Raw genomic sequence first — 12252 nt, 5'->3', positions numbered from 1 at the left:
AAAAAAATTATGGCTTTTAGCTTTTACGTGAGGCGGTTCTAGTACATACACTTTCTATTATATACCTGGTGTTAGAGAAAATTTATGAATTCACACTGGGAATGATTTTTTAACTAATTTAAAATGTGATCTGCGACATTAAACAGTCCTTGAATGGGTAGAAATTAACGTCAATTATTAACTGGTTAGGAATGAACACAGGAGTTTGAGAAAGAAAAGGAAAGAAAGAAAGAAAGAGGAAAGGAAAGGAAAAGAAAAGAAAAGAGAAAAGAAAAGAAAAGGAAAACTGACGCAGTAAGAAATGGGGCCTGTTAGTTTGGGAAAGAAATGTAAAATCTATGTAAATTTAGCTGAGTTTAACTGAGGTGTAATTTTTTTCTATATATTTGTGTTGGTGCACTCTCATAAGCATATTCACAAGAATCCTCAGTAAGGTACAAAGTGGAAATACTCAGAAAATGCCAATTAGGCCAAGTACATACCTGCATGCCAGTTTTTCCAGTGTATGAAGAGTCAGATGAAATTTATCCTTCCAAAAAGAATCTCTAGTTGGGTGAAGACAACATAAATACGGTTGTAATTTAATTTAAACTCTCTACAGAGTCACAAGAAGTTACGACTGTAACCTGAACCAAAGAGGGAAAAATAAGGACCATTTGCTACTAATTAAAAAACAGGGGATTAGAAAAAAAGATGGCTGTGGGAAATAGGGAACAGTTGTTCTCCCAACATGGACCTCTCACCCTGCTGATTTTGTGGTTTTCTAAACTACAAAAGTGAAAACTGGGAAAATGACAACAAAATTACTACCAACAGATAAACGGAATATTCTCTATGGTTTTTAAAATAATAGTTTATAAATTAGAGACAGAAAACTAGATTTGCTAAGCAAAAAGCTAATATTTCCACATTTTAGTTTCTTCTTCTAAGCATATACAATAAAACACACATAGTGGACCTCATGTAGCTCCCTACAATGCAATTACAGTTCCAGTTCCTTGATACTAATTGCAATCAATTGCCATGAATCAACAGATGAGGAGGCGGTTAAAGTTACATAACTTTTTAACAAACTAAGATTGCTCAAGTTAAATAAGTATCAATGTGGTCACTTTAAAGTACCTAGCTTCATCAAGCAGAGCTACAAAAGCAGCAGGTTAGTGGGTTTCTGGCAAGGAATAATTGGTGCTGAGCAACAGACTGTATATGAGCAGAAACATTGCGTAAAACTCACATTACTGGCTCACCCACACCATATGTGCATTTTGGATGGAAACAGGGGCAGCTCTCATACAGCCTTGCATAGTTTGGCCTTTTCTGGCTAGGATGAATGAACATTATGTTTCAGTGTACTAGTTCACCCCAGTGGAAGCCAGAAAATACCAGAATTATGACCTCTCAATTCCAATTTTTTCCAGCAAAACTGAAGCCAGGACAAAGGTGGAGCGGTAATGAAAAGATACAAATCTGAAGTTATGGGAAATATCTTTACAAACTCTGATAAACATGCCTCAAGTGGATTCATCTTGCCAATTTTGAGCCATCAGCAACCCATGCCAATTTGTCAAATATAAAAGTAAAAAGTTGATAGATCTAAAATAATAAAGTATTTTCACTGTTCTTTACCCATGGCCAGATTTATCATTTCCCCAAACAGACTTTATAAGCAGGAGTAAGGATCTTGGAAGCGGTTTTTGTAGTCTGACAATTTACCTGCAAGGACTTTTGGGCAATTCCTAACAAGCATGAAACCTGATTAATCAATACCTAAAATCTTCATCATGCAGCAGGTTCCCCCTTTCCCCTCACCCCCCAATCAAAGTAGCAGTATAAAGGCTGGCATTTGGTGGCAAAGTTCCAATTCACTTTCCAAAGAGGTAAAGAGCCAGGACTTCTGGGGAGGAAAAGATCTCAGACACTGCATCTAATCCCCCTACTTCATTGACTAAGAATTGAAGTTGAAGAGAAGCTTAGCAACTTGTCAGAGATCAAACACTTGGTGAGCAGAGGAATCCAGCAAAAAAGTACCTTCTACTATATTATATGGCCTAGTAATTCAAATGAAAATAAAGACTGGAGAGACACATTCTACAAAATCTTTTTCCCAAGATCTTTTTCTTGCATAGGAAGAGACACAATCAAAGAATTAAATTTACCATTTAAATGATATAAACAGTGCAATGATCCAACCATGCTTCACTTCCCAGTAAATCAGAAATTTGGAATGGTTCTATATTAAGAGAAACAAAAAACAAAGATCCTTGTACTCACCTTGGATAAAATTTTATTCTCATAAACTGTCAGAAAGGAAGAAATTAATATCTTCACACTAAGAGTCTCAGAATCACAGATATAGAGGAAAAAACAAGATTTGTTGACAAGCACATGTTCAAATTAGTAACCCACAACCTTTGTCAGGCTGGAAATATGACTTTATAACTGATACAATGACACTAACAGGCAGATCAATGAGAAAGTTTGGGCCACGTGATTTCCAGTTAGATGTGAAAAATAACCTCCAAGTCATCTCACTCTTCTCCCTGCTGGAAAGGCCCCTGGCAAGAGGACAGATGTTTTGACAAACCACGATCAGTTATGATGCTCTGTGATCAACTAAGAGATCTGAAGCCTAAATAAGCCAAGGCAGGGAAGTACCACTATATCTCCTTAAGATCACCCTCAGCCGACGGCTCCACCATTTTTACTGCCGTACAAAAGAGTTTTTCTGTTGAGCAAAAATGGCCCTTGAATAAACACATTGTTTCCTCACCACCAAACTTACTATCGTTTAATACTTAAGCAAGAGTTCCCACTGTGGTACTGTGGGTTAAGAATCCAGCTACAGGGGCTCAGGTCCCTGCAGAGGCATGGGTTCAAACCCTGGCCTAGTGCAGTGGGTTAAGGGATCTGGTGTTGCAACTGCTGTGGCACAGGCCACAGTTGCACCTGGACTCAATTCCTGGCCCAGGAACTTCTATATGCCGTGGATGCAGCCATTAAAAAAATTTCTGTTTTAATTAAAAAATAAAAGATATACTCATTATAGACTAATTGGAAAATCTTAACACTGAAAAGTATGATTTAACCCAAATATCTATCATCCCAAAGGCAACTATGCAATGTTTTTATGTATTACATTATCTTTTTTCTGCCATTTTCATACAGCAGCAATCATATTGTAAATACAATTTTGTACATCAAATTACTAACTGACATTAGGAAAGTCTTTATATTTTATTAAAAAAGCAATCATAAATTTTATTTATGAAAACAGAAGAGTATTCCATTTAGTGGATTGCCATCTTTCTGCACATACAACTTCTTGTGGTATTTATTTAAAAGATTATTTTCTTAGAACAGAATCCCAAAAGTGGAATTACTATCAAAATATATTAACATCTTTATGGCTCTTGATAATTATTGCCAAAATGCTTTCCAAAAATGGTTGTACCAATTTAAATTACTTTCAATATCAATACCCATTATACCTGTATTTGGACTATATTTCCTGTGAACTAACAGTTTTATAATCCTCTTTATAACCCCAATAATTTAAATTTATAAATTTATATACCATTATACTAAAAAATCCTTCAAACAGAAATCCTGACATCTCGTAGGTGATTGTTTACTATTCTTGAAAGTATTCTTGAGAATCCCCTACCCATCCTTCATTCTTCTCTACACAGAAGTCAGTCTTTAATAGGATAATCTTATACCCCCTTTTAAGGAGTGGTAACCAAAGTCTCTCCATCATGTGGAATTTAAAAAGTTCAAGGATATTTTCATTCATTTTAATGACTATCTAAAATAAAAGAACAAGGAAATTAGTTCTTACAGAGTCTGAAGACTCCTATAGCTTTGTTAAAAACATAAGGAAAGTACAAAAACACATTAGAAGAGGAGTTCCCATTGTGGCGCAGTGGTTAACGAATCCAACTAAGAACCATGAGGTTGCGGGTTTGATCCCTGGCCTTGCTCAGTGGGTTAAGGATCCAGCGTTGCTGTGAGCTGTAGTGTTAGGTTGCAGACACGGCTCGGATCCTGCATTGCTGTGGCTCTGGCGTAGGCCAGTGGTTACAGCTCCAACTTGACCCCTAGCCTGGGAATCTCCATATGCTGTCGGAGTGGCCCAAGAAATGGAAAAAAAAAAAAAAAAAAGCCACACATTAGAAGAAAAGTGAGCATTTCATGAACATGTACATTCCATACCTTTTTCAAAAACTCAGTTTTGTTCCCTAAATTACTGAACTATGAATTTCACACATAATTCAACAATTTAAAAAGAGGGAAATAAAAAATTACAAATGCTGTGTACAAGACCAAGACACGTGCTCAAATGACCTGAATAATACAAAGCCCTCCAAATCCTTACTGTACTTTCCAGGGATTCTAATATTATGAATTTAATGATCTTAATAAACACTTTGCTGTTGTTACAACTACCCTTCTTACTGTTTTTGCAACTGCTGTCTATTAAATTTCCTAGGACTAATTGGCTGTAAGATTATTTTAGGTCTTCATTAAAAAATTTATATTAAACATGCAATAAGCTCCTTCAGTTAACAGAAGTTAGAGGGATATTAGTGTCACAGTTTATTATTATGAGTAATTTCTGTGTCTTCTGTCAGTATAACCACCATGGTATCTCAACACCACCAGCTGATAATAATCTTTATAAATCCTACTTTGCAGCTATACCATCTGTTAGTTATTATTTTATATGTGTCTCCATATGCATATGTGAATTAGTTGTCACTCAAGACAAATATACAAATGGAATTGTGGTTTGTGGGGAGTTTTTTATTAGCCTGTTTTTGTATTTTGTTTCTTTAGGCCAGTGAACTAAATAAATAAACACATTCCTTAGTCTTGGAGACCAAAAATAAATGCAAATTTCAGTTATACAAATACAACCTGCCAGTCATAAAATAAATGTCATGGGGATACAATGTACAGCATGGGGAATACAGTCAATAATATTGTATTAAATTTATACAGTGACAGATGGTCACTAGACTTATTGTGATCATTTCACAGTGCATACAAATGTTGAATCACCACGTTGTACACATGAAACTAATATAATATTGTATATCATGTCAATAAAAGAAAGAGGCTGGATAACATAAATATAAAAATAATTTTTCTAGAACAAATAAAAGGAATTGAAGTTCATCAAACACAATCTAAAAGTACCTGCTAAAACTGGCTAAAATTAATAGTCACCAAAACTGGATGTAATTATATAAAAAAACTGAAATTTACATATTCATTGCTTTCAAAATATACCTACAAACCAAAAAGGAATAGGTCCACTAGTATATTAATAGCTAATGTGGTTCCAGTTTTCTCAATATGAAGCACTTTCAACAACAGAAGATTAGAAAATAGGACTAATTACTTACTTGTAATGTTTATTCCTTGAAAAGTTGAGTCATAATGACAAAAATTCAAAATCAGGCCCCCCCATTAATCTGTGGGTTTATCTCCCTGAACTGTTAGGTAACCAGTCTCCTAGATTAGCAGAAGGCAATAAATAGCTGTCATGTCATTACTATTCACCACCAAAATTTACCCAGAAAGGCAACAAGAAAAAAAGAAGAAACAGAAGGAGGAAGATAATCTTCCAACGGGATAATTAGCTCCAAATTATCACTTTTTCCCCAAGTACTAGAGTCTAATGACTTTAATTTTAGTAAGCCCAAACATGGGTTTATTAGAGTTTATACACCACACACCCCAAAACATGATGAATTCTGTTAAAAGTCATCAATGACTCTTAAAACACAAACTGAAGCACAAGCTGTGAGAAGCCACATTTGATGAGTAGATAGTTCACTGTATCCTTAAGTTTTCCTATTTTAAGTGATGATGCTTTGGGATCATATATAGGGAAAACTGAGGTACAAACAATAGTAATTAATTAAAGTCGTCACTGAGAGAAACCCTAAAACTTTTAAGAAAGGGGCATGAAAAAGAGAGACAAACATACTAAGAAATTATGATTTCCTGGAGTGAATGCTATATTATTTTCAGTTTCATGAAGTTAAAAAGTCCTATTAATTACTTAATGAAATAAATATGCTGCTTTTCATAGAGCCTTAAAATAGGTCACAATCCAAGTTGTAAAAATTAATTTATTTGATGCCCAAACCAGATCTCCTTTTTTGAATTACCTTCTATCTAGATGTTAGAAATTCCATGATGTCAGTGAGAAAGCTGTACTTGGAGAAGAAAGACAGTTTTGAAGTATACTTGGGCTATAAAGTATAAGGGAAAATATCACAAACTACTTAACTAAATATTTTAACTGCCACTAAAACTACAGTATAGCACAGGCCAAATTCTATTAGTGCTTTTTTTTTTTTTTTAATACTTTATCATCTGTCACTGAAATTCATGCATGTAGTCTCAAACCATGATTTGCTTCTTTCTGTATATCTAAAATGTTTCCTTCCTTCCATCCTTCCTCTCCCTCTCTCTCCCTTCCTCCCTCCCTTCTTTCTTTTTTCTTTTTATGGCTGCCCCACAGCCACAATGACACCAGATCTAAGTCACATCTGTGACCTATGCCACAGCTTGCAGCAACACAGGATCCTTAACCCTCTGAGTAAGCCTAGAGATCGAACCTGCATCCTCACAGAGACAGGGTCAGGTCTTTAACTCACTGATGCACAATGAGAACTCCTAAAATGTTCTTAATGAAGGATTTCATTTCCCAGGAGTTTTTATTAATCATATTAATTAATATGATTATATTAATCATAAAAATTAATCACTAGTTAATTTTTCTTTTATAAATAGGAAGAAAAAATTTTTCATGGTTCAAAGCTCACCTTAATACCTGAGGCTTTCTTGATTCTTTCTAATGACATTTCTTCCTCCACTGAAATCTTAGTTATCTTTGTAAGTATGGCGTTTAAGACACTTATTCTCTCCACTTTACATTATAGTGACTTGTGGAGTTTTCTGATTTTCATGAATAGACTGAGAATGTCAAATTCTATAAGTTAGAATCATGGAGTCTTAGATATCTTTTTATCTCTCCACCTCATGTTCAAAAATCCCTTGAAAACAGTGGGAAATCTAGATGTTTATCTGAACTCACCAAAAACTTTATTTGGGGATACAAAGCCAAATAAAAGCCACCTTCTCCAAAGAATCCTTAGAAAAATAAGTTATATTTTAGCAACTGAGAGTGTTAATTTTTTTTTAATTTTTTATTGGGGCATAGTTGATTTATAATGTTGTGTTAGGTTCAGGTGTACAACAGAATGAGTTATACATATACATATATCTATTCTTTTTCCTCATAAAGGTTATTACAGAACACTGAGTAGACCTTCCTGTGCTATACAGTAGGTCCTTGTTAATTATCTATTTTAAATACAGTAGTACATATGTGTTAATCCTATCCTCCCAATTTTAAGTGTGTTATTTTTAAGCTCTATGGAACTCATACTAATTTGCCAAGTATATTTTCATGACAAGTAAGAGTTCAACATTTCTTATACAGCCATTAAAAATGAAAATAATGCAAATCTTTCCTGCTAGGTACAAAAGTTACAGCTTCTTAATCATAAGTACATCTTTTAAAAAACTAACTGAAAGCACTATACTTTGCCTTACTCATGTATTAAGAGTGCCAAACACAATCTGAATTAACAAATTTTTCATGGGTAACTCCTAAGAAATATAAGAAAAACTTTTTTTTTACAATGAGCCAAAAAAAAAAAAAGTGTGTTTATAATGTGAGATGGAAAATAAAATTGAGTGAAGAGATTTACTCGTAAGACAGCTTTTGCAGAAGACCACTCGTTATTCCTGTAGCCATCTAGAAATCATGGCCCAGCATCTACATTACACCATATGTGTCTCCCAGTATGCTTGTGTCAAAGGTTGTAAAGCTAATGAAGGTGGAGTCTCTACCTTCCAGGAACTCAATAGTGAAGTCATAAAAGACAACACAAGTAGTACAAGGTCCCTGAGGTTATCTCTGGCTGGAACAGCAGGTAAGAGAGTTCACAATGGAGGTGACATTTGAACAGGGTTTTGGTTGTAAGCTTTATTCCGTAGCTTTCAAGACATTTGCGGTCCTGATGTAACAAAACCTGCAGTTATTTTTCAGAACGTGATTTGGGAAATAAGTTGCTCATCCAGGAACAGTATAGTGGACAGATGAGGGTGGAGTATAAGGAGCCAGATTTGGAAGATATTTGTAAGGTAGATTCAACAGGACTTGATAACAGATTCGATAAAGGGGATGAAGACAATGATAATTTTAGGACTTTAATTTGTCAAGACAGATGTGGATGTTCAGTGAGATCTACATGATCAGTTAACAGGTGTTTACTGAGCACCTTCTATGTTCCAGACACTATTCTAGGCTCACAAAGTCTGTTTTCACTGTATCAGGGGAGGCAGTCAATAAACAAGTGGATTACCTGATACAGTGATAAGCTTAGTGGATAACATAAAACAAGGTCATATGAAAGTGACTAGGGGAAGAGACACTTTAGCTGAGGTCACAATGAAGAGTGACACTGGAACTAAGACCTGAATGATGAGGAGGCAGGCAACAGAGGCTCCGGTTAAAAAAGGGGTAGCAAATGCAAAGGCTGAGATGGGAAAGAGCCTAAACAATTAAGGGACAGGCAGGTAGCTGGGGGATGGGGATGGGGTTAGGAGTGTGGAGAGAAATGGAGTCAGAGGGCACGTGGAGCTCCTTGGAGCCCACTCTGAGGAACTGAGCATAACTCCAGTTACTATGGGCAGCCAGCAGGTTTTAAGCCAAGGAGTGGTGTGATCTGATTCCTATTTCTCTCTGCTGTGAGGAAAATGGACCTAAAGGGGAAGAATGGAGGCAAAAATAATGGCTGAAAGTAGAGGCTTAGGGTTCCAGCAGTGCCCATGTTGAGAAGGGGTCAGAGTCTGGATATAGAGGAAGAGGTGACAGGACTTATTGGTGGAACTGCATGCAGAGTGTGGGGAAAAGCAAGGAGATGGGGTCCAAGGAGGGTGTGATTCTAAACCACTATATGGGGTGGGGCTGTTCAACAGAGATGGTGAAATCTTGAGCAGAGAGAAGCCTCAGGGTGGTGAGGCCAGGAATCAATAGTTGTGTGGTCAAGTAAAGGCTGCATTGCCTAGAAATTTGTATGTGAAGTGGCAGGTAGTTGGACATAGTCTAGAGATCAGGGGAGAAGTCTATGTGGAGATAAACTCTGGGGGTCATGAGACTCTTCAAAGAATTTAAAACCATGAGCCTGGATAAGACTCATCTTGCTGATCAAGATGGATTATAGGGGACAGGAAACATGCAGCAGTGTTTTGGGTTTTGACTTTTTAAAGAAGAGGAATAATAAATCCTATTTTGGACACTTCAGGTGGAGATAAATGATTATTTGGCTTTTCTGCGGTGAATCACACTAGCCTCTGAAAATATTTTAGGATTCTCCTCTTTTGCTGTGACTTAACCCTGTCATCTCATTTGGAGTCTTCCTATTTCCTGTTTGTTATATCAGTAAGCTCTCTGTGCCCAGAAACCAGTCAGAGAGAACAGACTTTTACCTGTTATAGCATGAGTATATAAATCCAGTCTTAATGATTCAGAATTGATTGACTGGTAGGGAGATGGGGAAGTAACACAATAATGAGCCAGATTCAAAGCTCAGAGGACCTATTTTCAATAGCTTCTTTCCTTCAAAATTATTCTTGGAATTCTTTCTACCAATGAATTAACTTAGAAAAATAATCAAGTTCTGCAGAACTTTCCAATGAATTATATAACTCAGCAGTTGCACTCAAGTAATCATGGATGATTTCTAAACCATTCCAGAGGTTCTTTCCCAAAGCTCAAATACATCAAGCTTCATTTCCTATCAGAGGTGCACCTCTAGGAGTTCCCATCATGGCTCAATGGAAAAGAATCTGACTAGTATCCATGAGGATGCAGATTTGACCTCTGGCCTCAATCAGTGGGTTAAGAATCTGTGTTGCCATGAGCTGTGGCATAGGTTGCAGACACAGCTTAGATCTGGTGTTGTGGTGGCCGTGGTGTAGGCCAGTGCTACAGCTCTGATTAGACCCCTAGCCTGGGAAATTCCATGTGCTACAGATGTGGCCCTAGAAAGACAATCAATCAATCAATCAATCAATCAATCAATAAAAGAGAGATGCAGAGACACTTCTTTTTAGTAGTCACTAAATACTTGAATAAATAAAAGAGATCAAGTTGCTTCAACATATCAACCTTTCTTTGTTCTTATATCTGCTTTTTCACCACTCTAGACTCGGCCCCCCATACAGTGCACTGAATACGGTAAGTGTTTAATAAATATTTGCTGCATACATTAATGGAAAAACAATGGCACAGCTTTATGAGAAAGATAGCTCTTTTCTGCTCTATATCAACTTATTTCCCACATAACTTCTTTAAGTTTCTCTTGATTATAAGATATCTACTCATTGTGGAAAATCTAAGTATTAAAAAGAAATCTCTTAAGATGAATACTACTCTTTACTTATAACTCATGCTTATATTTCTTCATTCATTTAACAAATGTTTTTGACTTCCTGTTTTGCGCTAGGCTTTAAGGATGTGGTGATGAATTAAACATGACAGATTCCCTGACCTCACGCTGGTTGTATCCAATACACTCACATGCTACAAGCAGAATATAAGCAGAGTGTATCACCATGTAGAAAGTCTCAAAATCCATGGGTATCTCCTCCACCCTAATAGTTACCAACCCCACGACATCTTAAAAATGATTATTTCCGGATCAAATAAGGTTAGTATATTTCTACATAGAATATGAAAGTATGTGAACTACACTTTCAAGTACCCACAAGGAACAAATAATTTCCTCACGTGGAAAAGAACAAAAGTCCTAGTCTTTCCAGCAAACACTGTCAAGGAGTGTACTTCGATGGTAGAAATGCTAATGTAATACAGTTCTGAATAGATTATTTTCAAAGCTTCCTCTATAGGTTCATATATTACCTATTTATTCAAAGGTATCAGAAAATAGTCAACTAACTAAAAATAACCCAAATGGTTGAGCTTAAGTGCTCTCTTCTTTTTCCAACAGAGAGTTCCTATTACCAGCACCAGGAAAAGCTTAGCACTTGGGAAGTCACTCTTGTCTGCTATTCTCTGACTTTCAGCAGATCACCTGTTTTCCTGGTGCCAAGACACCTGTCTGCAGAGCAAGAGTGGAAGGTCCTATTGGTCCTCAGAGGAATATATAACCACAGTGACTTGTTCAGTTTTACCCCAAAAGGACTCACTGAGTTTCACTTACCTCCAAATGCTGGTTGCCTTCTACATCTAAAGCTTTGCTTCTTTCTGCCACTCTTTGCTCATGCGCTGTATCTCCTACAAAACAAAAGGAAAAAATAAAACTCTACCATACCAATGAGGCCAAACTGTCCGCTTTATTTTGAGATATGTTCTGTTACTGCATGTTTCCCATTGTGGAAGCAACTACTATTTCCTTTGCTACAAAGTAAACAAGTTAATTTTAAGAATAGTGATTTTATAGAGGTCAAAGAAATCATCCACAGACATACCATCTAACCCAGAAATGTATCCTGCTTTATATAGGTTTACTTTGGAAAAAATCAAGACTACTTATATTTTATAAACTAGGAAACCTTATTATTTAAGATAAAGCAAATTTTAAAAATTAAAAGTATATATGATATAAATAACTGTCCTCAAAATTTGTGTTTTTCTTTAATAAAGATTACCTTTTCTAAGTATTTATTTGTATCTCTGTGGATTTGCCCCAGACTAGACATATATCTTCATATGTAATAATTAACCAAATGTCAAACAATCTTTACAGCAGGAAAGAACAATGAACAAATTCATAAGTTAGCATTCAGTTAACAGTTTGATTCCTAAAGCTGGGGCCTGGGTGGGTTATATCAGTGAACTAAGTTGATGACTAGGCTGGCTCCAAGGACACAGGACAGATACAAAAATAGGTAAGTACAAGCCTAATTAAATGATTAATGGCCTATTTCAATTTATTAACAAACACTAATAATCTGTGATTAACACATGGTAGGTAAAGAAACAATTAGCCTACTTCTTAAAAGCATAATGAGAGATTAATTTAATAATTTGTAAACTGTTCTTTCCATAAAACTAATCCAGCTCAGGAATGTCCACAACAGGGAAGATTACAAAATTCATAGATGATTACGTGGCTAACACTAAAGGTTAGGATTCTGTTAATA

The 12252-nt window shown here is 35.9% G+C and overlaps 1 protein-coding gene and 1 long non-coding RNA gene across 6 annotated transcripts in view; one reads left to right on the top strand and one right to left on the bottom strand.

The window, feature by feature from the left end:
• The window catches only part of UMAD1 (UBAP1-MVB12-associated (UMA) domain containing 1), a 221325-nt gene that overhangs the window by 61969 nt on the left and 147104 nt on the right, over nucleotides 1–12252 (bottom strand). For all 3 annotated transcript variants that reach the window (XM_021102419.1, XM_021102421.1, XM_021102420.1), the window contains exon 3: nucleotides 11310–11383. In XM_021102419.1, the coding sequence (XP_020958078.1) occupies nucleotides 11310–11383 (74 nt within the window). The remainder of the gene's footprint in view (nucleotides 1–11309; nucleotides 11384–12252) is intronic.
• The window catches only part of LOC110262233, a 163853-nt gene that overhangs the window by 144703 nt on the left and 6898 nt on the right, over nucleotides 1–12252 (top strand). For 2 of the 3 annotated variants that reach the window (XR_002347050.1, XR_002347049.1), the window contains exons 2-3: nucleotides 10294–10324; nucleotides 11097–11231. This is a non-coding gene — a long non-coding RNA (uncharacterized LOC110262233). Of the gene's footprint in view, nucleotides 1–10293; nucleotides 10325–11096; nucleotides 11232–12252 lie in introns of those variants that run through there. The other variant, XR_002347051.1, reaches the window with a different exon arrangement.

Source organism: Sus scrofa, chromosome 9, assembly GCF_000003025.6.
Source record: "Sus scrofa isolate TJ Tabasco breed Duroc chromosome 9, Sscrofa11.1, whole genome shotgun sequence".
In the NCBI taxonomy this organism is placed as follows: Eukaryota; Metazoa; Chordata; class Mammalia; order Artiodactyla; family Suidae; genus Sus; species Sus scrofa.
This window is presented reverse-complemented; position numbering and strand designations above follow the sequence as displayed.